The sequence below is a fragment of the Ceratotherium simum genome, chromosome 2 (assembly GCF_057802395.1).
Source record: "Ceratotherium simum simum isolate JZ-2026a chromosome 2, ASM5780239v1, whole genome shotgun sequence".
NCBI classification, from domain to species: domain Eukaryota; kingdom Metazoa; phylum Chordata; class Mammalia; order Perissodactyla; family Rhinocerotidae; genus Ceratotherium; species Ceratotherium simum.
The window spans coordinates 73,958,361-73,984,125 of NC_141901.1; the positions used below are offsets into that span (position 1 = coordinate 73,958,361).

Consider the following 25,765-nt stretch of genomic DNA (forward strand, 5'->3'; position numbering starts at 1 on the left):
CGGGCAGGTTAGCCCATGGTTGAGCGAGCTTTGAGCAGCTAACTCAGATCCAGCCTGAAGGTTCAACAATGGAATGCAGTTGGTTAGCTACCTGGGCTTGTGATGGGTATCTCTGGTCTGAGCATGAGTGCATATGTCATCAGAGCAGTCACAGGACCTTCAAAACTTCATAATCCTGGGAGGACGATATATATTACCAGCACCTCTTTAAGCAACTGACAATGGCAATCTATCACCCCTCCTTCCTGTGGTTGCTATGGTGATATGAAAGGTATGGCTGCCAGCAGGAGCAAATATAGGGCATGGAAGTTGATATAAGCCACAAGCACCAGCAAAACCCCAATTCCTCTCCAACTAGAGCCCAGCAGGCTGATGGGAGAGGCAGAACCCAAGGGTGGTAGAAACACTGGTCAGCAGCATCATCCTCTTCCCAGCTCCTGATGATGACCAGCTGACTTGTTCTTGATAGGTGTTATTTAGAACAATGTTTCTCAAACTTTAATATGCCTATAAATCACCTGGATATCATCTTGTTAAAATACATTTTTTGATTTGATAGATCTGGGGAGGGATCTGAGATTCTGCGCTTCTAAGAAGCTCCTAAACGTGGTCCCTGCACGGCAGTTTGAGTAGCAAGGTCTTTAGGACTTGCCGCATGTGTCAGAGGCCCCTACTCAAGAGAGGCTTACACAAGACAGTTTATTCCTCCTTTATGCAACCCTGCTCCTTGAAGATGTCAGAGGCCCAGACTTCTTCTATCCTGTTGTGGGCCATGCCTGGTTTGTTGCCCTGGTCCGCACAGTCTACACTGGACTCATTTCTATAGCTGCAGTTTAACCAGCAGGCATGGGGAAGGGGTTGACACCCCCTTCCCATTAAGGGCCCGATCCAGATACTGCACATTCCACTTCCATTCCCACTCTTTTGGATGAAATTTAGTCACATGGCCACATCTAGCCCCAAGTAAGGCTGGGAAATGTTTTATTTCATACACATTTTATTCTGTGTTCCCAGGTGTCTCCTGAAAATTCCATCACCAAGGAAGGTGAGAGGACATATTAGGGGGGGCCAAGACTCCGTCACAGTTGGGGAGAAAAATAATAACAGCAGAATGTTATCGGTACTATCTGCCAGGCACAGTACCTTAAATGAATCACCTCATTCAATCTTCACAAACAGCACCATTGGTAGGCACTATTATTATTCCCATATACAGATAAAGAAACGGAGGCTTAGAGAGTTAAGTAGTTTGCTATGGTCACACAGCTGAGGCCCAGACAGGATTCATACCCAGGCACTTTCCCTCCAGAGCCTGGAGTCTTAAGAGTAAAGAAAGGACTGATTACAGACACACCAGGTAGGATTGGGGCAGCTTCTACCATCAGGAATCCCCCAGCCGTGGGAGGGCGGTGGATCATGAGTCTATGAGACGAAATCCTGAGAGATTGACTAAGCGAAAAATCTTGTGCATTTCCATGAGAAAGACGATGCTTACCTGGGACAATTTATACACTGTATTTCCAGAGGAAGAAGGATGAAGACAGGACAGCTATTCTTCTTGGGAGTTTTAAGATTTGTGAGCTAAAGGGCTTATTCTGATGTTAGCGGCATGACCATCACCCTAGCTGAGGCCAGACTTGAGAGGCGATGGTTTGTGGCCTGCTGTTCTTCTGCCCCATCTTCTCCTCACTCCCCTGCAGCAGACACCACTCTGAAAACCTGGTGCACTTGTCCTAGGAGAGCCACAGCTGGCTAGTACCAGACAGGGCCACTTCTTTGTGTTGTAGTCATAAGTTAGAGGACCTTTGCATATTGTTTTCCAGGGTTTTTTTTCCCCTCTTCTTCTTCTTTTCATGAAAGGGGCTTTTTGTTAGTATAGCCTTTGGGAATTCAGTTGATAAAGGAACCATTTTATTGGAATGAATTACTGACGCAAGCGCTGCCAGAAATCTTAGGGAGAGGACAGTACTCTGGCTTCTATTCAGCGAGGTGAATGGAAACAACTACCGGGCGTGGGTCTCAAGGGCACTCTCGAGTTTGCTGCCATCAGCAACCTAAGAATTTAGTTGCTGGTACAAGTAGAGTCCAGGGGAGGCCGTCAGAGAAAGTAGTAGCAATAATAATATATAACTTTTTCCTTTATATATGAAAAATGTCAAACGCTCCAGACCTGCTGGTCAAGAGTTATATAGAATGAACTCTTTCTACCCATTATTAAATTGCTACATCTCCACTACTGTATGGGGTGCCTGTAACAATTTCAGCTCATCTTTCTGAAACTTTGAAAAAGGCAGTCCTTTCTGCCGAGCCAACTGAACACAAAAGCCAAAAGCAAACCAGATTCTTCCAGACTTTGTGGGACTCACATAGACATGGAACATTTAAAGACACTTTAAAATAATTTTCTTCAGATGGGTGCTCAAGGTACTTTGGAGAAAGCTATGAAAAGCCAAAATTAACATTCTTCATTCTAACTTGTTTTTCCCCCCATATCTGGTGCTGACATAAATTTGTGAAGGCACATTACAGTTGACGGTATATTTGGGCCCATAACTCTCTCATCTGCTGTTTTGTTGAGACTCCAAGACTCGGTATATTTAAAGTCTGTTCAATGAATCAGCGTTTCTCAGGAAACCTCTTTTAAATATTGTTATTTGCTGGGGCCGGCCCTGTGGCTTAGCGGTTGAGTGCGCGCGCTCCGCTACTGGCAGCCCGGGTTCGGATCCCGGGTGCGCTCTGACGCACCACTTCTCCGGCCATGCTGAGGCCGCATCCCACATACGGCAACTAGAAGGATGTGCAGCTATGACATACAACTATCTACTGGGGCTTTGGGGGGAAAAAAAAAACGAGGAGGATTGGCAATAGATGTTAGCTCAGAGCCAGTCTTCCTCAGCAAAAAGAGGAGGATTAGCATGGATGTTAGCTCAGGGCTGATCTTCCTCACAAAAATAAATAAATAAATAATAAATATTGCTGTTTGCCAACAGTGGCAAGGAACGTGGTATTTAAATCAATTGACCGTGAACTCTTCAGAGTTCCAGGAAATCATTAAGGGTGGAGAAAGTCAATAGGAGTCTGGGTAAGAGAAAAGGCACCCCCTGATACTGTTTGAAGGCATGTACCACCAATCAGTTCCAAGTGACTGGACGCCCAAGACTGATTAGGAAACAGGTGCCAGTTGTCAAGCTTTGGGAGCATCACCGACTTCTACAGAGGTTTCTCCTCTGAAAAGCAAGGTAAATGGTGAGTGTCCTGCTACTTATGCCCTTCAAAAACGCATTTGTTTTAAGAATGGAAGACAAGTTCCCTGGTTTGTAGAGCAAGGATCCTAAGACCTGGCCTGTTAATCTCACAAGCAAGACGGTGTGGCATCTTTCTAAAAATGCTGCATCTTAGTGGGGACATCACTAAGCAGGGAGAACAGTGCCCTATGTGGCTGGGGGGAGGGAAATGTCTGGGAGTATGTACAGCCAGTTTTTAAGTGCAAAACTTCCCTGAAGCTCCTCCTTAACTAAATGTGCCCCTTCCCAGCCATCGTTCATTCACATAGATTCTGTACACCTTCTATACGACAAGTCTAATTAATCATTTGTATTATTTCCATCATTAATATTATCTCCCCCACCATGCAATAAAGCTCAATGTAGCCAGGGGCTGTGACTTTTTCCAACAGTGAATCTTCAGTTCCTTGAACTGGCCAGGCACAAAATAGGCACATAATCAATACTAGTGAATACAACAATGAACGTGGAGAGAAATGGAAGATGTGTACATGGGAGAGAATTTGCTTATATCAAAAATTTGCCATTGTCCTCTGATTTTCTAAACTTGGGCTTTTATAAGCTAGTCTTCTACCTCAAGGCTTTTAGGAGGAGAGGGAGTGGCCAGGATGCTGGAGCTCTGGTCAGTTCCTGATTCAGGCCCAGGGGCGGCAGACTTTTCTATTAGGGATAATACTTTTCAGGGTATTTACAAGCTCTACAGCAGGCAAAGATTCACCACTGCTTGCAACAGGCCAGTACCCCCAGGGATCAGTTTTTGGGAGGAAAAGCAAGGATGTGGGTCTATCTTTTCACATTCTCTGCAAAATCCTTCAAGCCACGCTGAGGTGTGACGAGAGAATGTCCAGTGTTTCATTAACCAAGTAGTCCAGTCTCATCTAATAGAGAGGACATGACTTTGTCATCCACAGTGCCAAACAGTTCTCTTCTCTTGACAAAACACTCCTGTAGAAAGACCTATGAAATACCTGCCAACCAATACCTAAACAGGGGGTAGGATTTTTTTATTTTCTGAGATGGATTTAGATACTTTGTAAGTTAGATAAAGAAAGAAAACTATCATCTAAAAAGTACATTCTGCTAGCATTTCCCTGGACATGGCCCTTTCTAGCTGCAAACACAGGAAATATAGCCTGTCACTAAAATAAAGAGAGACAGTCAGTTGTCCAACTCAATGAACCACATGTCCTATTTTTCCCCAGAACAGTGAAAAGGGAGAGAAATTAAATGATACTTGCTTTGATTTTATGTTATCTTCCAAATGGTGATACACTAGAAGGCTGTTAATCATTAAGCCATTAAAAATTTTACTTCTGTCATAATTATTATTTTTTTTTTTTAAAGATTTTATTTATTTAATTTTTTCCCCCCAAAGCCCCAGTAGATAGTTGTATGTCATAGCTGCACATCCTTCTAGTTGCTGTATGTGGGACTCGGCCTCAGGATGGACGGAGAAGTGGTGCCTTGATGCGCACCCGGGACCCGAACCCGGGCCACCAGCATTGCAGCGCGCGCACTTAACCACCAAGCCACAGGGCCGGCCCTGTCATAATTATTTTTAAAAAACATTTTTTATTTATTGGCAACTCTATAGTATCGACAGAAAAATGTTATCATATAATCAGAACTCCAGACTATGGAAGAACAGCTATTAGTAAGGGGAATGTTATTTTCTTTTATTTTTTTCTTGTCATGTATTCTTAAAAAACAAACTACCCCGCCCCCACAACAATCTACACACCTTTACTGTATTCCAGGCCTGCAAGGGGGTAAAATCTATATAATGGGATGCTCAGAAGCAGTAGCACCTGTCAAATGTTATAAGAAGTGCTTATTTGGGGTGCTTTAAATTAAAACAGGAAAGAAATCAATATTTCAGCAAATCCAAATTTACAAGCTTGGACCTGACGGGTCTTTAAGTGGTTTGAGTTAAAGCAAGATCGCACCAATTAAGCAAAGTAAATCAAGACACCTCAAAAAAGGTGGTATAGTAAGAAAATGTCAATTTAATCATTTACTTTAGCAGGCAAGCAATTTGTAAACATTCAGTAGCGGCAGCATCCAAGTTACAAACAACTTAAAAAGAAACCAAGATTAGTGATTATAATTCTTCCTTCCCTTTCCCCAAAAGAAAAAAAGAAAAAAGATTTGGAAATGAATGACTTAAAACACTACAAACATGGAACATTCAGTTATGTCTTCTATCAGCCTTCTATGTATCCTCTCTGTGTTTTATTTTTAAAGATGTATCTACTCCTAAAATGCATTATTTTGCAATAACTGTACGTGAGCATTTGCAATCTAGGAAGTTGTTCCTGCACACGCACGTGCACGTATGAGCTCAGTTTAAATCCCATTTGCAAAGGGAACATTTATGTCTTGATTCAATGCTTCTTTGACTTCGAGTGGCAGGGTGTCAAAAAGGTGATCTTCCACAACAAGTCCGCTTTTCTTGAGCAGGCGACACTGGCCCAGCTGGGCTGGCAGGCGGTCCAAGCAGTTCCCCTTCAGCTCCAGCTGGGTGAGCTGGGCGAGCTGACTAATTTTCTCTGGGAGGGAAGTGATGCAGTTTTGCCCCAGATTCAAAGTCCTCAACTTAACGCATTTAAACAACTGTTTTGGCAGAGTGTCCACTTTGTTCCCAGTGATATGCAAATGCTGCAGGTTCTGAAGCAATCCTATTTCTATTGGAATCATTGAAATGTTGTTGTAGCTTACATCTAAGCATCTGAGTTTCTGTAAACTAAACACTGCCACTGGTAAGGATTCGAGCTTGTTGTTAGAGAAATAAAGTGACTCCAAGTTTTTGACATGGGTAATGGAGGGAGGAATGGTGACAATTTTATTATGCCATAATTTTAAACAAGTCAGGCGTTTTAAATGCTGGAAACTGATGATTTCTTCAATTGTGCGTATGTTGTTTGATTTTAAATCCAGTTCCTGTAAATTAGAGAGGCTGAAAATAGCATGTGGAATTCTCTCTAGCTCACAGTTCTGGAGTTCGAGCTCGGCGACATTCATCATTTTCTTAAGGCTGTTCAGTACCAAGAGTTTAGTGCCGTCATTGTGAATGACCAGCTTTGTAAGATGTGGAGCCACATCTGTAATGTTGGAGGGAACTTTGGTTAAATTGCTCTTCACGTGGAGGATCTTAAGGTGCCGCAACTCGCGGAGAGATTCAAGTCCTATCATCTTATTGTTTTCAGAGTTCAAATTGCCTATCAAGTACAACTCTCGAAGGTTTTTGAGCAAATACACCCAGGCAGGAATTTCTGCCACATCAGTGAACTTCACATGAAGGCATCTCAAGTGATCGCGGAGAAAGCTAAAAGCAGTCTGTTCAACTTTCGCAGGGCAGTGGCAGAGGTGAAGCTCTTGGAGATTAGTCATTTGAGAAATCTTAGCAGGAATTTTAGCTTCTGGAATCAGTTCAAGTTTTAGCACATCCAGGTCTGTGAGGTCAAAAACAGCGTCAGGCACACCCGACAGCATAAACAGATGGAGCTCCTGCTTGTCCTGGGCATTGCGGGACACGTGCTGCCTAAGCTTTTCAAATGTCCACTCGTGGTTCAAACTAATTTCCCTAAGTTTATTTTCACTGACTTCTGACAAGAAGACACCAAAACGCTTGGAATACAGCTGGTCGTATTGGTCTACCATATGAAGGAGGAACGCAAAATCGTTTTTGACATCTGGAATGTCACTGAAACTGCTCTCTTCTCTGACTTTTTCAAAAGAATATTCCTTCAAAGGTATCCTGAATAACCAGAAGAGAGTGTAGAGGCAGATAAAACCATAAACACAAATAATGGAGATGTAACTGATGAGAAGCTTTTTCAGCATATAAGCCATATTGTGGGTGCACTCAAACACCTCATAGCCGGTCAGGTGCTCCACTTTTGGCTTGCAGACATGTTCAAAGCTGATTGCGTTGACAAAGTTTGCAGTGTAGCAGAGAATAAAAATGAACTTGGCTGTTTTGATAACTGTTTGGACCACGTACAGTTTATAGATCAAGTCACTGTCTTCCACATGAGCACGGAACTTCCTCACCTTCTCAAACAGGGCCTTGGCCTGTTCCCCGTCTTTTTTATCCAGGATGGTCATACTAGGGACTTCGATCACGGGCTTCTCAGCTGAAAACTTGAAGCCAGTTTTGTTGATCATCGGGGTACTGGCACTGGGGCTCCCTTCATCACTGCTGGTAGACACGTGCTTTGGGAGAGTCTGGGCACCTGTTATTCTCTGCTTGTTTTCCTCCGAGTCTTCACACGCTGTCTCAGACAACGCCTTAGTAGTCCAAGGAGATTCAAAGCACTTTCCTAATATTGAAACAAAATGTTCTACTTTTGAGCAGGTTTTGGGATATTTGAACCAAAAGTTGCTACTGACCATGAGAATAATAGTATGTATAAGAGCAAGGTACGGAAAGTACTTAGAATACCATGGAAGAGCCAGGTGGTAACACATCTGATTAATAAATACATATTGCTGAAAATCCAAGTTTGTTTGTCGACCTATTGGATCTTTTTTCTCTTTCTTTGCCTCCTGATTTGGAACCGTGGAGTCTGTGTGAGGATATATGGCTCTGAGAGGTATGTCAGGTGTCACAGCAGATGTGCCAAAGGAAATGTCTTTTGTCGTCTGCCCATCCTGGTCTCGGTCGGCGGCTGCTTCCATCTTCGGGATGTTGGTGGCAACGTCGGCATTTCCTGGGGGGGTGTGTGCCTTTGAATTTACAGGAGATGGCAATACTGGCAAGCAGACCACCTGATCTTTGGTAAGTTGCATGGTTCCTGCAAAGATGGCTACCATCAACATAACAACAGCCAGGTAATCCATAAACACGTCCCACCATGGTTTCAGGATTCGGTAAGTTGGCTGAATGTCATTAAGCGAAGCAACTTCCGCAAGGGTAAACATTCCTAGAAAACAAGCAAACAAAAGACATTATTACACAGATACAAGGGAAAACATTAGATGAGAAAAACCCTTTACTTGCTCCAAACTAAACTTTTCTCATCCAGGTCCTATCTTTTTATCTAAGATAGGTGTAGCAGAAAATAAACTAAAAGGAACGTATATGAGAAAAATGGTGGTTTGTTATAATAGTTCTTCTCTCCTAGCCTAAGAGAAGAGAAAAAAATGGGTGGGGAACAAAGATTGCCTTCCAGGTAAGAAATAATGACAGTCTGCACAAGGTCTACAGTGGTTAGAGTAGAAAGCAGGGGACCGGACCTGAGAGCTATTTAGGAAACAGAGTTGAAAGGCTTCTAACTTACTGGACCTTGAAGAAGCATATGAGAACAGAGTGGTCTTTGTTGTGGACCGGACCGATTTAAGGTTAAGACTAAAGTTTTGAGGTAGAGGGGTGGAATGACTTCTATTTTGTACAAGGCAAAATTAAAGAGTCTGTGTATACTATTAAACTCTGGCTAACCTGTGTACCAGCCTCAGGCCTACCACTTACTAATGGTGTGATTCTCCCAGCCTTGTATTTCTCATCTGTATAATGGAGATTATAACTTCTAAGGTTGTTGCAAAGCTTAAATTAAGTAATGATTGTAAAGCATACCCTCTGGCCACAAGTATTTGTTAGCTCTTCATATTAGCTCTTATCACCCTGGTGGAAATGTCCCATGGACAGCTGAAATTAAGGTCTAGAGTATAAGAGGAATCCTAGTATACAGACTTGGGATTTATCACTATATGTAGCTGAAACTCTGGCCTTTCATGCAGCGTGGAATGGAAACCACGTGAAATGAGAGCAGGGCCAAAGACACAGGTGGGCATGGAATGATCAGTGATGATGACACCCAGTCAGGACCCATAAGACCTTTGATCTCTACCAAAGCTGGTGACCCCAGCAGCAAAAAAGAGAATCCCGGTTCCAGGACACTCAAAAATGTGGTCACCGTTCACTAACAGCTGGCAGCTTCACAGTCCTGAGACTAGTTATACAAATAATAAAGTATAAGGATGATCATTCTGGAGGCAAGTAAGAAAAACACAATGCTTACAGCGGGAAGTAATGGGAACAGGCTTCTGTAATCAGGTATGAGAAACAAATGTTTATATTCTTGGACTTGGAAGTTTCAACTCCTTGGAAAGCAACATGACCACACCATGCTTTCTCTGGAAGTTCTCAGGTTCCAATATTCATATATAAAATGACTGACTTCTTTAAAAAACTAGTAAAAAACAAGAAGATAAAAGGCTAGGCAAGCACCCAAAGTTCTGGGAACGCATTTATTTTTTAAATAAAGGATGGAAGATTTTTATCTATCTATGCCGAAGTTGCCTGGAGTGCTGTGTTGAAAAGGATTCTGAGGCAGACTCTGGCTTCAGTAGGAAATAGTGTTATGACTGACTACTAGTGTCTCTCCTGGAATGACAGTACTTTGATTCTGCTCATTCTCTCTGTTTTCTATCTATCTACCTACCTATCTACCTATCTACCTATCTATCTATCTATCTATCTATCTATCTATCTATCTATCTATCTATCTATCTATCTATTTATGAGGAGATCAGCACTGTGCTAACATCTGCCAATCCTCTTTTTTTTTGCTGAGGAAGACTGGCCCTGGGCTAATATTTTGCCCATCTTCCTCCACTTTATATGGGACGCCGCCACAGCATGCCCTGACAGGAGATGCATCAGTGCGCAAGTGGGATCCGAACCCGGGCCGCCAGCAGTGGAGCGCGTGCACTTAACCGCTATGCCACAGGGCCAGCTCCTCGTTCTCCCTATTTTAGGTAAGTCTCTGAAAGCAGGGACCGTGTCTTATTTTTTCTGAAACTCTCCCAGACACCTAGTACCATACAGAGCAAGTGCATGATATTTCTTAATAAAATACAATGAATATCTATTCAATTGTACTAGCAATTCTCATATCATAGTTTGTTCTTTTTAAGTGAAATCTCTTTTACGTAATCAGGTAAACACAAGGCCAAGAACTCCAAACACAGCTAAACTATTAAGTTGTACTTAGATTTTGTGAAAATTGCTAGAAATCACATTTGCAGACTTCAGGGCTTAAGTATGAAAAGCCTGGCACCCAGTCTTTGTAAAAAATTACCAAGGAAGTGGGGGAAGAAAAGGGAATATTTGTACCTTAGTAGGGAAACTGTGAGATAACATGCCCAGGGGAACCCCTTTATTCTGAGCTCCTGTATCTTATGTGTGTTTTGCTTTTGTAAGTAGCTTGGGAATTTAAGCAAGAAGCAAGGCTATTGGAATGCACAAAACACAGCCCCGAGCCACAGGTTACAGAGTGACTCTCGCTTCACATACAGAGACTGGAAAAAACACCTCACACAGGTTTATTCCCAGCAAAGAACTTCGTATGGTCACACCCAGGGGCCACGGTTTTAAAGGGCCATTAGTACGGACGATAGAAAAACTAGATTTTTTTGCACATAACACTTCTTTTTAGTAGGATTTTTCTTGACTCTTCAAATAGCTGCATTGGGCTCTAGAGAAGCCTGGATGTTTGGGCTGGAGGATTGAGGGAGAAGGGAATTTTGAAAGTTACTACTGAGAATGTTGGTTACTTGTTTTTTAAGACTTGATTATTACACTGATTTCTCAGCCTCCAGTCTTGACCTCCTTCAATCCATCTTTCACCCTGCCCCTGGTCCTTTGGTTAAACTCTTCTCTTCTTCATACTCTCTACACTCTGGGTTGATAACTTCTTCCAGTTTCTCCAACCAGCCATTCTCTCGTGTTCAGCTCCTCCTACACATTGTTTCCTCTACCTGGAATACTTCCTCCCCACTCCTCTTCACTAGGCCATCAGGTTTCTGTCACCTTTTCCAGGAAGCCTTCCCTGATCCTTAGTCTGGGTGAGGTGCTTCTCTGATGTGCTCCCACAGGACTTTGTACCTCCACCCATCACAGCCTTTAACACTGTGGTAGAACTTCAATAAAAAGTTTCAAAAAGAAATGGTAAGAGAAGCTGCAACACAAAGAGCTGCCCTAGGAAATGTGTTGTGACACCAGATTGAGGCTTTGCCTCACCCCTCTCCCAAAGCAAACTCAGGCTGGCTGGGGTCACCAACTGTTTACTTGTGTGATTCCCCCATTAGACTATAAATTCAGTGACGACAGGGACCATGTCCATCTTCCTTATTGCCATATAGCCAATGCCTGACACACAGTAGGTATTCAATTGGTGAAAGAGTGTACGGGCTCTTGATCATCATCTTCAGCATTATCATGATCATCATCATCAAAATTCTTCAAAACATTTATTGTCTACGTATGGTACTGGGCAGAAGAGTATTTTATTAAACTTAATTGCCACCACAAAGCAACCTGGGCCCACACAAGAATAAAAACTCTAAGCCAGGCCTCAGCATAAAAATAAATAACTAAAGGACCATACAGCAGAGAAAGTGTGGGATCCTTGTAACCAGTAATATTTTGCAGCTGTCAAAGCTTCAATGGTGGTTTTCAAGCACCTTGTACTTGGGACAGGCTTTAATTCCAGGAGAGAGAAGAAGAGGCCTACTGCTTTCCCAGAGAAGAAAGAAAGAGTTAAAAGCTGGGGGCAGAGAGCATAGTATTAGTGGACTGTAACTTCACACTGACCCCCTACGGTTCTCAGCTCCACCCCCTACATCTCTGCCTGGGCGGCAACCCCAAATACGGAACAACCAAACACCAAACAAGTGAGATCAGCATGTGACACTCCAGCCTCAGATGGGCTCTTCTCGAGCATGCTGTCTGCTCTGCCTCTTGCCACCAATGGCCTGTGCCCCTACCGTTCCCGCCAGCCCATTCTCCTTTTTCTTTCTGTTGAATTCTTACTTACTCTTCAAGTCCCAGCTTGGGTACCTCTTTCCCCAAACTCCTATCACACTGTCTAATAATAATGTTTCCAACGTTGGTCTCTTCATCTAGATCTTGAGCTCCTGATGGGCAGAGACTATGTCTTATTCACCTTTGTATCCACCACGTCCTACTCTCACCCCTGAAGAACACAGAGGCATTTAGTGATGATGATGATAATAATAGCAGTTATCATTTGTCATCTTCCTTCCATATACCAAGCACCCTGCTAGGAGCTTTATACCTGATACAATACCCTGCTTTTGTAGAGTGCATTCCTGAAAATGAATGTATGAAAGTTTAGAGTTTCAGGTTTTGGGGGCTGAGGGAATGGTTCCATTTCCAAAATGCTACACAATATTATAAAATCCACCAGAATTCCTAAAAATAAAAAGACAGATAATACTGAGTGCTGGTGAGGATGTGGAGCAATTGGAACTCTTAAACACTGCTGGTGGGAGTGTGAATTGGTATAACCATATTGGGAAACATTGGGGTTAGTATCTACTAAAACTGGACATATGTATACTCTCTGATCCAGCAATTCCACTGCTAAGTATATATCCATGAAAAATACATATACTCATCAAAAGACATGTACAAAAATATTCACAGTAGCATTACTTGCAATAGCCCTAAACTGGAAGCTATCCAAATGCCTGTCAACAGTAGAATGGAAAAATGGAATGTGGTATCTTCACAAAGTGGAATATCAGGCAGCAATGCGAATGAATGATCTGATTACATAGGTGTGTTCAGTTTATAAAATCTGATCTGTACACTTAGGCTATATGCCTTTTTTGGTATGTATGTATTAGGCGTTAACTTCAATAAAAAGTTTCAAAAAGAAATGGTAAGAGAAGCTGCAACACAAAGAGCTGCCCTAGGAAATGTGTTGTGACACCAGATTGAGGCTTTGCCTCACCCCTCTCCCAAAGCAAACTCAGGCTGGCTGGGGTCACAGGCCACAGAAGCCCGGAACCTTCCTCTGGCAGCCTCCCCTTGCTATCTATCTCCCTGGCCTGAGAGAAGGGGCCTGCTCTCCCTGGAGTACAAAGGACTAAATCTGCCATGGAAAAGAGGGTGCAGAAAAGAGGTATGAATATACAGTGTGCAAGAGCTCTGGCTGGTAACAGTTGAACATACACAGATGGAACCAAGTGGAACATTGCCTGAATTCCATCTAACCTTCACAACATTACTCTAAGCTGCCAAAGTTTTATTATTCTCCCTTGACAGATAAAGAAATAGGCTCACAGGAGCAAAGTTGTGGAAGTCAAATAATTAGTGGTGGAGTCTGGATTTAAAATCCCATCTAAGGTCAAGCCACATTTCTTTCTCCCAGATTTCATTGCTGCTCTTCTCTACTTCTCACGTTTGCAGTGCTTTACAGTTTGCAAACTACTTTTCTATAAAATATCTCAGCTGATCCTCAGAATAACCCAGTGAATTAGGCATTACTATTGCCCTCATACTACAGTATGAGGAAACTTGAGGCCCAAAAAGCTTAAATGACCTCCCTGAGCTAATTAAGTGAGAGAGCTAACAGAATCTTTCACCTCCAAATTTCCTTCTCTATCGCGCATTCAATGGCTGTGCTGTTGGATAAGGGTTGACTGTTGAAGGAAGGACCTTCTCACTGTTGTCCTTGGATTTGAGGAGGAGACAGAGGAATGAAATTACATAATCATCACCTTCCCTAAGGCAGCCTTTCATGACATTCAGAATTTAAGGAAACCACGAGCCAGGCACCATGGAGGGGAATACAGAAATGATGTAACCTATTCCTTATCCTCAAGGAGCTCCTAGTCTAATGGGAAACGACAAGCAATAAGTATGCTATTACAACACGGTAAGAAAACTGCTCTGACCTGGTTAATACAAAGTACAGAAGAGGCACAAGACAGGGCAAACCCACGTCTGCATTTGGGAGGGCTTCACAGAGAGGTGGTTTTTAAGCTGAGACCGCAAGCGGTGGGGGAGGAGGGGAGGGAATACGATTCTGGCAGAAGAAATAGCAAGTGCAAAGGCAGAGAGACATGGGAGAAACTATGTGTTATAGAAACTACAAATAATTCTAACGTTATCACATTATTAATCTAGTGTGCCCCTGTACAGATACCACAGTTTATGGGTAAGTCAGGAGATGGAAAACCAAGGCACAGAAGGGTTAAGTACAGTCTTAAGGAAGTGCCTGGGCCATAAGGCAGAAAACCAGTCCTTTCCTGCAATGTCAGCCACTCGCTAGCTCTTATCTTGAACATGGAACTTCAATTAATGTGTCTATTATCCTATTTTACCCATCAAAAACTGCACAAAAACCTCCTACACCTTAAATTAAATATTAAATATAAAAATATAAAAAATTAAATATAGTGCAATAGCACTTTGAAAATAAAAGTTGCTTTTCATAATTGTCTATGTGTGTGCGTACAAAGTATATTAAATATACAGTCATATAATACAGTATACTAAGTACATTATGACTCTCAAGTAACTTTCTAACATGAAAGTCAAGTCCAGGAGAGAGGAGATCAGTACCTAGCTTTCTGAATCCCAAAGCTTGAGGTTTGATTTCCTTAGTGAATGAGGACTCAGAATGGCTATAAATGGTTATCACGGGATTTTTTCCTGCAACCTGAGGAAGGCACATTTAGATAAGTATTAATTGCATACATTCTTCAGGTTCTCCTCCATAACGTGTCTGTTGCAAAGGACTTAAAGAACTACATTACGAGGAAGTGGATTTCACATTCTAAGGCTTCTCTGTCTATGGCACATAATGAAAATCAGCTTAACATTTGTGTAAGTAAACATTTCTCATAGAAGTCAAGGAAGCTTTTAGTACTAGAACTGAAACAGGGAAGTTACTGGACTTTGGTTGGACAAAGACAAATCAGAAAATAACAGAGATTGAATCTAAATTCTTTTGTAATATATGATTTTATTTTCTTATCCTAAAATACAGCCAGTGCTAAAGGAAAAAATCAGTAACCAATAGTCAGGTTCAAAATTTAAAAGCTATCATGGCTGGACAACCCTGGGAATATGCTAAAAAACACTGAATTGTACACTTTAAATGGGTGAATTGTATGGTATATGAATTATATCTCAAGCTGTTATAATTTAGAAGTTAGACCTCAATCATTGTTTATTTTACTGCCTAAACTGCCTTTCAACAGACGTAGGATAGTGACATTAGACAGGGTTGTAGCCTAATTGTAGATATGCATGCCAGACTACATTCTAAGTTCAAATATGTTTTAAAATGATTGCTGTGTTATTATGATTACATTGAACTGGTTCTAGCGAAAAGCCTTTAGCATTTGACTTATCCCCTCTGAGCATCCATGCTTCATCTATAAAATCTTGATAACAATACCTACCTCACAGGGCCATGGACTGGAAACACCCAGTTCAGGGTCTGACACAAAGTAAGCCTCCAAAGATGTTTGCTGAATCTGAATGCAGAGAGAGAATCACTGAGCAGAAAAGCAAGCCCATCTTAATCAGTCTTTAACTGAAGATGATTAGGCCGATTTCTTGATTTTTGTACTAGCACACAGCACTATGCACAGTGAAGTAATCCTGACATAAATGATTGACAATAAAACTTTGTATTCAATTTAATTTATCCTTTCAAAAACATTTCAATTAAAATTACTTATATTAGGAGGTCGCAAATTATACTAGAAAGAGCACAACTTTGATGCCAAAGAGACCTGTCAAATCTTGCTCTTTGTTCACATTTAGTAGCAGTGTAAATGTGGGTAACTTAGTGTCTGTTGGAAAATGTACATTAATGAGATTATTATTAGCATACAGCAAAATTCTAGCATCAAAACAGAAAAATATGACCACTTAATTTAAAACTTTAAAAATTAGTCCTATCTGCACTAGGAGGTCTTCAATACCCCTATTAAAAGAAGGAGGTCAAACGGCTTTGAAATGTTATTTAATGAAAAGAGTTTAGTGTATGAAGAAGCAAACAGCTTGATAATCAATCTAATACATAAATTTTTCACATAGATATGAGTTCCCTACCCAATCAAATACCAATTTTTCATTTTCTTTCTACCATGTTCTGTGAAAAAGGAATCAGCCCTCTTGACCAAACTGGACAAATGGGAGAACACCCAAAAGACTGGTAAGGATCAAATTCTCAAATTCTTCATTGACACAAGTCAAAGGAGAGTAAGTTAAAGTTCATACAGAGGTAATAAACTACACCATCACTACAAATAACCCTTCCTCAACACTCAATATACACATAAGCATATATATACACACACACACGGATGCACACACACACCACACTCAATTCAAATATCAAAAATTCATATGGTTAAAGAAAATAAATGCTTCAGATGCAAAATGAGAAGTAAGGAATGATTCAGTTTTTTCCAACACAGCTCTGTATTACGGGTATCATATAAATGTTAACAGTTACGGCTATTACAATTATGCAAAATACTCTATAGCTGATATAATTCTATATACAAATAAAACAATTAACTAGTGTTACTCCCTTTTAAAAGATTATGATAAGAAATTATACTTTTAAAAATAGTTTTCTTCTAACACTACTTTGGTTTAGATACCTCCAAAATAACTGAAAAAAATGTGTAAGGAAAAAACTCTCAGATTTTACAAAATGTTTCTTATAGAAAAACCTACTAAAATCAGATTTCACATTGGGCAAAATCCACTCATTTTTGCTAATCTCCAAAAGCTTTTTATCAGTCCATTTAACACCTGAAAGTAGAGGACTACACACAGCAAATTCAGAACTTGTGAACTATAAAAAACACTATATACAAAGTCCATTTTAGTGCCTGTTATTTTAGTACCTATTTGGGTACTAAAGTACTGCTATTCATGGAGAAAATTTACTTCAAAGCTAAGGAATATAACTCTAAATACACTTTAGTAGATCTAAGGCAAAATACCTCACGAATTAACAAAAATGCATTAATATACTGTTGTGAATTTTCTTGCTTTTTCTTCTAGCTCTTAATTCTAAAAGTCCAGGCCCACGTTTGAGAGCTAGAAAATGAGATCTCATTCATGGAACAATACAAAAGCGCCTCTAAATCAACGTCTTCTACATTTTATTCCGTACAAATCAGAGTTTCTTCTACAAGTTATCATGAGCATTCCCTTAACCATGAACTCAGGCCAAGAGAATTTCACAAATGCTTCAATATCTACAGGCCTCACTTAGTGCACCCTCTACCAGAAACTTTATTTCATTCAACAGATCTTTATGGAATATCTTCTACGTGCTAGACACAGATTCTGAGGATAAAAAGAAGAATAATATTTCTACAAAATTAGAAGCTGTCCTTACTGAGAAAGCAGCCTAGAGGAAACAAACAGAAAAGGAGATAATGGCAATGATCTGATTAGCCCCTAAAAAGAGAGCATAATGGACCTTAATAAAGGCTCAGGAGAGACCCTTCCAATGCTCAGAGTGAAGCGTCTGGTCAAACCTTTATAATTCTAACTTCATCCAGTTCACGAGGCTGCCAGTAGGATTTCTCAGGGGAGCTTTGTTTGCATTTCTAAACTCCCTGCTTCTTTCCATCTGTAAGATAGACATCTTAGACCAAAATTACCCATTTTCCTTTTAAGTTTACTAACCTTTAATATTGCTTCTCTACAGTATAACTGACACATTCCTAAGGAAAGTAAATTAGGACAGAGCTCCCTGACACCCTGAGCAGCTTTCCACGGTCCCAGGACATATGCCAGTTGTCTTTGGGACAGAAAGCCCCTCTGATCACAAACTCATGGATACCTGTTCTGGATGTGGACAGTTGGGAGCCCACCAGTCCTTATCCTCGTTTGGTAAAGACTGCCGGAAAGCATGTGAGTACCCTGCCCTGGTGCTCATCTTACTAACCCCGGAAAACTTCTCAAAGTTAGTAAGAGACAAAGATACTCCGATATTGATACAATATACCTTTGACAGGTAGCTTATTGAGTTAAACAGGTTACTTGGCAGTATATTAGGAGACCCTAGCCATCAGCACTAAAAATGAACACAGAGTTAGACAATGCTTACTCATGACACTCGCTGAACTGTGAGATCCTCTGTCTCCCTTTCTCCCTCCCCCTGGGTCTAAATTCTTACCCTCAAGGGAAGAGAGTTTCTTTTATCTGCATGTCCCCAGGGCATGGCACAGGACAGGCATTTAATAAAGGTTTGTTAACAGAATAAATCACCCAGACCTAGAACAGAGTTCTAGTAGAGGTCTCAGAGGGCACTGAACTTGTGAGCTAAATACTGTTACTATTATTGTGACACATAAGGTCACTATTAATTATCCCACAGTCAAAATGATCAGTTCTGATAGGTGTTCTTCAACGTCCAGATGGGCAACACTACACAAACCTTTTTAACAGGTCATTCTGAAGGTAACTCATTCTGACAGACCATCTGCCTGCAGTCTGGCTCATAATTAAACATTCTACAGGAAAACAGAGACAAAGGTAAGTCTGGGCACACCCTCACCCAGAGATAAGACCCAGATTAGCTTCCTTATGGAGGGCAGGTGACAAGTCAGCATGAACTCTGGGGCAGAGGCACATGAGCACCACTTTAGCAAACAGCCAGGTGATATTAAAAGCCAGGGAGGAAGGAGCTCCAGAGAGGCAGACTCCCTGAGATAATGAAGCTGCCAGAGCCTCAGGCCTTCCTTCTCAAAAGGCAGAAGGGTTTTCTGCCCTTCTGCACAGGCAATGGATGCAGAAATTCTGTCCATATCTGTGTGTGCACAGTTTACTGGAGTCAATAAACCTTAAATGAGAAAACTGTGTCCAAGTGTTGAGTAAGCGCCCAGGACATGGTAAGTGCTCAATAAAAGTTAGCTGCTGTTATTATTCACTGTGTTGAATAAGGCATTTTACATGAAGAACCCTAAAAAAATTCTTCTTTACCACTAGGTACTAAGAGAAGTTTGTCTTTCATGATGTACTGCTATAAAGAGCCATGGAATCCAGATGTTCTCCACTTAGCTTTGGCTTCCAAGAAATTCAGCTCAATTTTATATAGGTATTATAAGCATTAACCCTTAGACTGAGTCTTCATTTAATTATTCACATACTCGTTTATCCCTCCATCCATGAAATATGTTAGTTAACAAGATGCAAATTCCTGGAGAAACTCTGGTGAGCAAATTCAGACATATTTCCTCTCTCAGGGTACACAGTCTAAGGGAGAGAAATACTTATCTAGTTGAATATATAAAATGGTCAACTGAGAGGAGCTACCAAGATGGACAGGCAGAGGCAGATCTGTCCTGCAGTCAAAGAAGATGCAGCTTCAGTACCCCTCTTTTGCAAAGGCCCCTTTCAAGGCCCCGCGCCTACTTTTGCATCTCTAACTTTGTGTTCTTTTTCTTAGAGAGAGCTCCCCAAGTTGCATAAATTTCAGATCAGAAAACCCAAACTTTCCCCTGGTTGCACAGTATTATGAAGGGGGACAATAGCGGAGTTTCCTCCAGTCGGCAAGATCAGGGAGGAACTTTCTGAGGAAGTCACGGCTACAGTAAGGTGTGAAGAAAGGGTGCGGGGGGTAGGCTGGATGGACTGTCCAAAGGCCTTGTGGAGAGAGAGAAAGAGAGCAAAGAACATCTAAGGAACTGAGAGAAGGGCAGTAGCCTGGAGCATGGGGAGAGGAGTGTGCCATGTGAGATGATGCAGGGACTTGTGAGCCATGTGCAAGTTTCTGACGTCATCAAACTGAGGGCAGTGGGAAGCCACTGATGTGTTTTTAGAGATGGGAGGTGGGTGAAAATCAGATCTATGTCCCTCAAAAGATCACTGCGGGCCTAACGTACAGGTCAGTGAGAGAAGATGCGAGATTGGGAAGGCAGCTATTGTATCACTCTGGGCAAAGGATGGAGGCAAAGCCTAGGCTGTGAGTGATGTGAGAAGCGAGTGAGTAAAATGAATGGATTTATGGAGCTAAGAGGCCAAAGAAATAACAACAGGACTTAATAACAGATTATAGGGGGAGGGTAAAGGAGAGAAAGGTGTCAAGGATGACTCTCAGATTTCCTTTAATTCTCCACTTCATTGTTCCATCCCTTGTTCTTTTACATCCATTTACATGATTTCATTGTAACTGAATCTTTTTTCATAACCCTTCAAATTCTTTTTTTTTCCCTCACACATCTTCCAGAATCCCTTATTCTCTTTTTAAAAATCCTTTTGAAAAGTAGGCAGGTTAAATATAAAAAATGAAAAGAAACCTAAGTCATCACATGCTTGGGCATGAACTATACCATGAAATCTATAAGCTTAATTTGAAAAACATTACCTTAGTGTTATCAACGTACAGGTGACTGATAACTATCTTTCTACAATACTTCTGGGGTGAAGCACAATTTTAAAACCAAAAATAGTTCTGTCTTCCTCTATATTTAGAGAACACATACATATAGTGCATTGCACTGTACAACATTATGGGCAACACAATCAAGAGAGCCAGCTTATAATACCGTAAGAATCCTACAGTCAAAGCCTGATTAGTCATGCTAATAAAATCTGGTTTCAGCAATAAAGCAAAATAGAAACTATTACACAAACACCAAAACACCTTCATTATACTTTCTAGGGGAAATAGTGAAAGGCAGCATTGTTCCATTCTTGACTGTGTTTTCTTTAGGTCAATATTAAAATTAGTTTATATTTTATAAGTAAACAATAGCCAAGCAGTGGGATAGCAGTGAAGGTGGGGCAAAGATATAAAGGATGCTAGTATGAGAACAAAACCAAATACTTTAAATCTGTACAAAGATAAGCAAGAAATGACATAATTTATGCACAAATAACCTAGAGTCTCTTTTCACTGAGCTAATAATTTAAAATAGAATTTCAATTCTTAACAAGTTGGTAGCATGATGGATAAGAACGTGGCTTAAGGAGTTAGTCTGAATTTTCATCCCATTTCCACGTCTTACTAATTCATCTGTAAAATGGGAACACAAATAACGTCTCTCATCACTCGCTGTGTAAACTTAGGCCTTCACTTTCCTTATCAATGAAATGGGGATAAAACACCACTGTGACGAGACACACATCATGCCATGTCATGTTGAGCACATTCATTGACTATTCCCACCTCAACTACTCTTCTAAATTGGCTCTAGACGTCCAGAAAAATTTGGGAAAGGTTGGGGCCCCCGAGGAAAACCCAGGATTTGGAATGTGGTGGCAAAGAAGAGGAAAAAGGACCATGAGGCTTTGAGGGGGGGAAAAATCAATGAAGAAAAGAAGAGAACAGAAAATCAAGAAAACCAAGATAAACAAGGGACTTCAAGAGGAAAAAAGGTATAAATCAGTCAAACACTGCAGACATTAGGGATAATCAAGACCCAAAAATCATTAATGACCTCTGACAATAATATCTCTATTATAGTGGAATTCATTACTGACATCAGAAACCACCTTAAAGTTAACTAAAAATTCCCCCCAAGAGTTAGCCTTTTAAAGTAATACAAATAGAGCCTTATTTTAGAATTAGTGATAAATTGGTAAATTTAGCTGAATATCACTTTTGCCCTATTTCAAAAGATTTGATAAAACAAAGGGATGTTTTATTCATATTCAATTTACTTAATCTTGTTTCTAAGTACTTAGCATCTATTTGTGTAGCTCTTGTGAAAATTACAAACGATCTTTGGAAAAGCAGGTCTGATAGGACATTTAACTGGAAGCCCTTCACTAGCCAAGGTGTGCATATCAGCCATCGGGTCCCCGTCCCTGGCACACCCACTGGCAATTCCAGGCTAAAATCTCAGACACTGGAGGTAAACTAAGGTTTAAATCCTATAAGTGACAGAATTTATCCATCTGAGGTGTGATAATTTTTGGAGTGAATACATGTTCTTTTCCTTTCTTCTTCATGAGAGCCAAAAACTGTAAAAATAGATCATTATAACACGAAACAATTTGCTCATTTGTATAATTTTACACACGACACATCAGAACTATAATTATAATAATGTCTACTGTCTTGATAGACCAATATCATTAGGAAGAGGCTGCTAATGCTAAGAAACATTTAAGATTGAGGGTGGCTGTTCAATCATTTATCAATTTATTCTCAAACACTATACACTGTGTTAGGTATTACGGATTTGTAGTTGAAGATAACTTATCTTGACTGCCACAGACTTCACCAAACCTTCGTTGTCATGAAGACATCAAGCTCATACCATTTACATTTTTAACAAATATTTGGCTTAGGTAATATGATAGGTGCTGAGATTATATACATAGTAGAGAAAGATAGATACAGTCCTTGCCCCCCCAGAGCTTAAAGATCTGTCCATGCTTACCTTAAGTATTCTGGAAAAGATGCAGCATGAACCATTACGACCATTCTGCCCAGAATTATTTAGGGTAAACATCCTAATATATCCTAATCTAAAATGGCAACAAAGTAAGCATATGAATCTCAAGAAATCTATGATAGCTGAGACCAGCAATATGCAATAAAAGTAAACATATAATTCACCTTCTGAACTCAAAATCTTTTAAGAGTGACAAATGCTAAACAAGGTGCGATGCCAAGATAAGGTGTAACTGGGACTCCCAGGAAAACGAGTTGTTGTTGTCACCCTAAGTATAGGCCACATGGGCTAGAAACATCTGATGCCATTATGTAAGGCTGATGTATGAACACAAGTCTAGACTTTTTAAAGCGAATTATCTGTAGACATACCTTACCTTAGATATTTCACACATAAGTCAATTCAAAGTAGTTGATGTCTCAGGATAGTCGTTACTACTTTATGAATGGGGACTGAGCTGTTCTCACGATAATATGTTGCATATCACAATTACTTTTTAGTAAGAAATCTAGAATGAAAAAAAAAGAGATGAAACAGACATAAACCATCTAAACAGCATGTCCCACAGTTTTCCACATCAGGATACGTGGAAAATGATAATATTTGTACTATACAAAGTGGGAAACTGCTGAAGCTACTCAGGGTTGGAGCACCCTGCATCATGGGCTGAGAATTTGTATTGCGGCAAACACGTATTTATTCTGTTATTAGTGGACCACGGCGCACCAGCTGAGAAACTGACCCAAATTATGCAACACAGTGATAGATGATGTTCATTTACACATCTGAGAGTGAAGAATATAAGATGGCAGGAAATGAATGATAATTCCACTTAGAAAGAGAATAAATAAAATGCTCTGAAGATGATGATAAAAGGATACCGAAAGTTGTACTGAATGTGAAAACATAAGTGATGAAACAAAAAAAGCATAGAAGGAAATTCCATGCTAGGAGCATTAGTCTGTATCTATGCTCATGTACCGGGGTGCCAACAATTTTTACCATAAATGCATTAGTTGAGGATAAGAGCCATGAACCATCTTTTTCATTTATATATCCTTTACCCTGAATGGCGTAGTTTTCTGCAAGGGGAAGGAAAAAAGTAAGAGGTGTTGAATCCTATTACCTATATATGGCAACTGCTGAAACCTTCCAGAATAGGTCCAGATGGGTTAAAAAAAAAAACAAAAAACAAAACAAAAAAACACCTGTTTTCTCCCAGTTTGACATTTTAATCAACATAGTTCTTTGTTCCTGTGATAAAGATGACTAAGCATCCTCCAGAAACCATTCTCCCTTTCTACTTTTTAGTAACAGACACGTGCTACCATCACCACTCAGTTTAGCTGGGTGCACTGCTGCACAACTAGAGATAATATTTCCCAGCCCCATTTGCAACCAGGTATGGCCATGTGACTAAGCTGAGCCAACAGGATGTGAGAGGAAGTGAGTGTTCACTTCCTGGCAACCTCCGTAAAGACAAGGCTACTGGCCTTCCTTTTCCTTTTTTCCTGCTGGCTAGAAAATGGGGAACAGGCACAACCTTAGAAACCACAGGAGGCATGGTAGAGCTGTCCCGTCAGCCCCTGGCTGCTCACATCTGGACTGTTACGTGAGAAGGAAACAACTATCTTATTTAAGCCAATCAATTTAGGAGTCTCTGTTAGAGCTTAGCTGGTACCATAATTACTAAAATTTCAAACTACTAAAAAACACCTCTTAAATAAAAGCATTTAGAAATAGAAAGATTTGGATAGACTCATTTTATAGTTGATCCTTATCTATAATGCAAGAATTTTCATAACTACTTACAGTGTAAGATGTAAACAAAATAAATTAAAACCATTTATAAATATTATAATCTATTACAAATAATCAATTAATATACTATAGATATTATATTACAAATACTATAAGTGAACATAAAATGAGATAATAACTATGAAAAATTTAAAATCTAAGACCTGTGAGACACAAAATGCATTGAACAATTAAGGAGATGATTTTATTCAGGCTGCTACAATAGGGAGAACGTTCATTAAGAGGGGCTGTTTCAAAGACAAGAAAGGGGCCTGGAGTTTTATAGAGGCAAGTGAATGAGGATGTCATGTGCGAATCTTACAGGAGTTAGGAGGAAGAATGGAGATGGGTCTTATCTCAGAATATTCTAGAGCAGGGTACTCCTTTGTGGTTTCCCAGAACACAAAAAGGTGGGGGTTTTTGTAGGAGTAGGGGTCAGGGAAAGTGCAACATTGTCAGATCCAAATTAGAAAGGGTAATAAGGAATCCCTGGAGGGTTTGAGTAAGGGGGGCAATGAGATCAGCCCTCCAATTGAGAAAGAATTCTATTCAGAGTATGGAAGTGGGCCTGGAGGGAGGAAAGACTGGAGGACGGGAAGTGAATGAGAAAGACTAGTCAAGAGGATTTCCAGGTAAACTCAGTTTTTCAGCTTGAATAGCTAGGATGTTGTAATATTTTAAGTAGAGACGCCCAGGAGTCAGTTGACTTGAATCTCAAGAGAAGAATCTGGGATGGTATTACACTCTTATGACTAACCAGTATATGGAAGATGAGATTACCCAAGGAGAGTACATATAGAGAAAAAGGTCAAAGAATCCTAGGCATCACTAACATTTAGGGAACAGGTAGAAGAAAAGGGTTCAGCACAGGAGAGGCAGAAGAAAGGGTCAGAGAAGGAGGAAGAGAACTTTGTCCTGGAAGCCAAAGGAGGCAAACCCTTCAAGAAGAGGGCGGGTAAGCAGTACCACATATCACAAGCTGGTCAAGAAGTTGAGGAGTCAAGAGTGACTGTTGGATCTGGCCGTTGAGTGTCACCAGAGACTTCAGCCCAACTACTCCCAGTGAAGAAGTCTGGCTCGCTGTGGGCAAGGAGTAAGCAGGAAAGGGCACGCTGGCTTCTTGAAAGTTGGCTGGGGAGAAAAACAAAAGCCTGGGACAACAGCAAGAAGGGGAGGCAGGTTTGACGGAGGGTGCATTTTTTAGGAGGAGAAAGGAGCAGGGAGTTAGAAGTTAAAAATAACTGGATGAGAAAGTACAGAGATGTTTTTCATATGGCTGTTTCTTATTTTGAGCGTAAAGTTAAATCATATACAGTAAACACATTTCTACTAGGAGCTCTAACTCAAGTATGTAGCATGTGTTATGACTAAATAAGGGTATCAAGCATAAAGAATTCATAATTCTACGGAAATTCTTAAACAGAGTTACGATATATATTGTTTGCTTTTCCCTTCAGTAAGTTGGTAAACATTAACCTTGC

The 25,765-nt window shown here is 40.5% G+C and overlaps 1 protein-coding gene across 14 annotated transcripts in view; it reads right to left on the reverse strand.

Annotated features, from left to right (window-relative positions):
- Positions 1-5,270: 5,270 nt before the first annotated feature.
- The window catches only part of LRRC8D (leucine rich repeat containing 8 VRAC subunit D), a 112,198-nt gene continuing 91,703 nt past the window's right edge, over positions 5,271-25,765 (reverse strand). For 7 of the 14 annotated variants that reach the window (XM_087447779.1, XM_087447755.1, XM_087447774.1 and 4 more), the window contains 2 exons: positions 22,861-22,992; positions 5,271-8,209 (listed from right to left, as the gene is read on the reverse strand). In XM_087447779.1, coding sequence (XP_087303905.1) covers positions 5,631-8,207 — 2,577 coding nt within the window. In that variant the 5' untranslated portion in view covers positions 8,208-8,209; positions 22,861-22,992 and the 3' untranslated portion in view covers positions 5,271-5,630. Of the gene's footprint in view, positions 8,210-15,506; positions 15,582-22,855; positions 22,993-25,765 lie in introns of all 14 variants that reach the window. The other 7 variants (XM_087447793.1, XM_004420865.3, XM_087447785.1 and 4 more) reach the window with 4 other exon arrangements.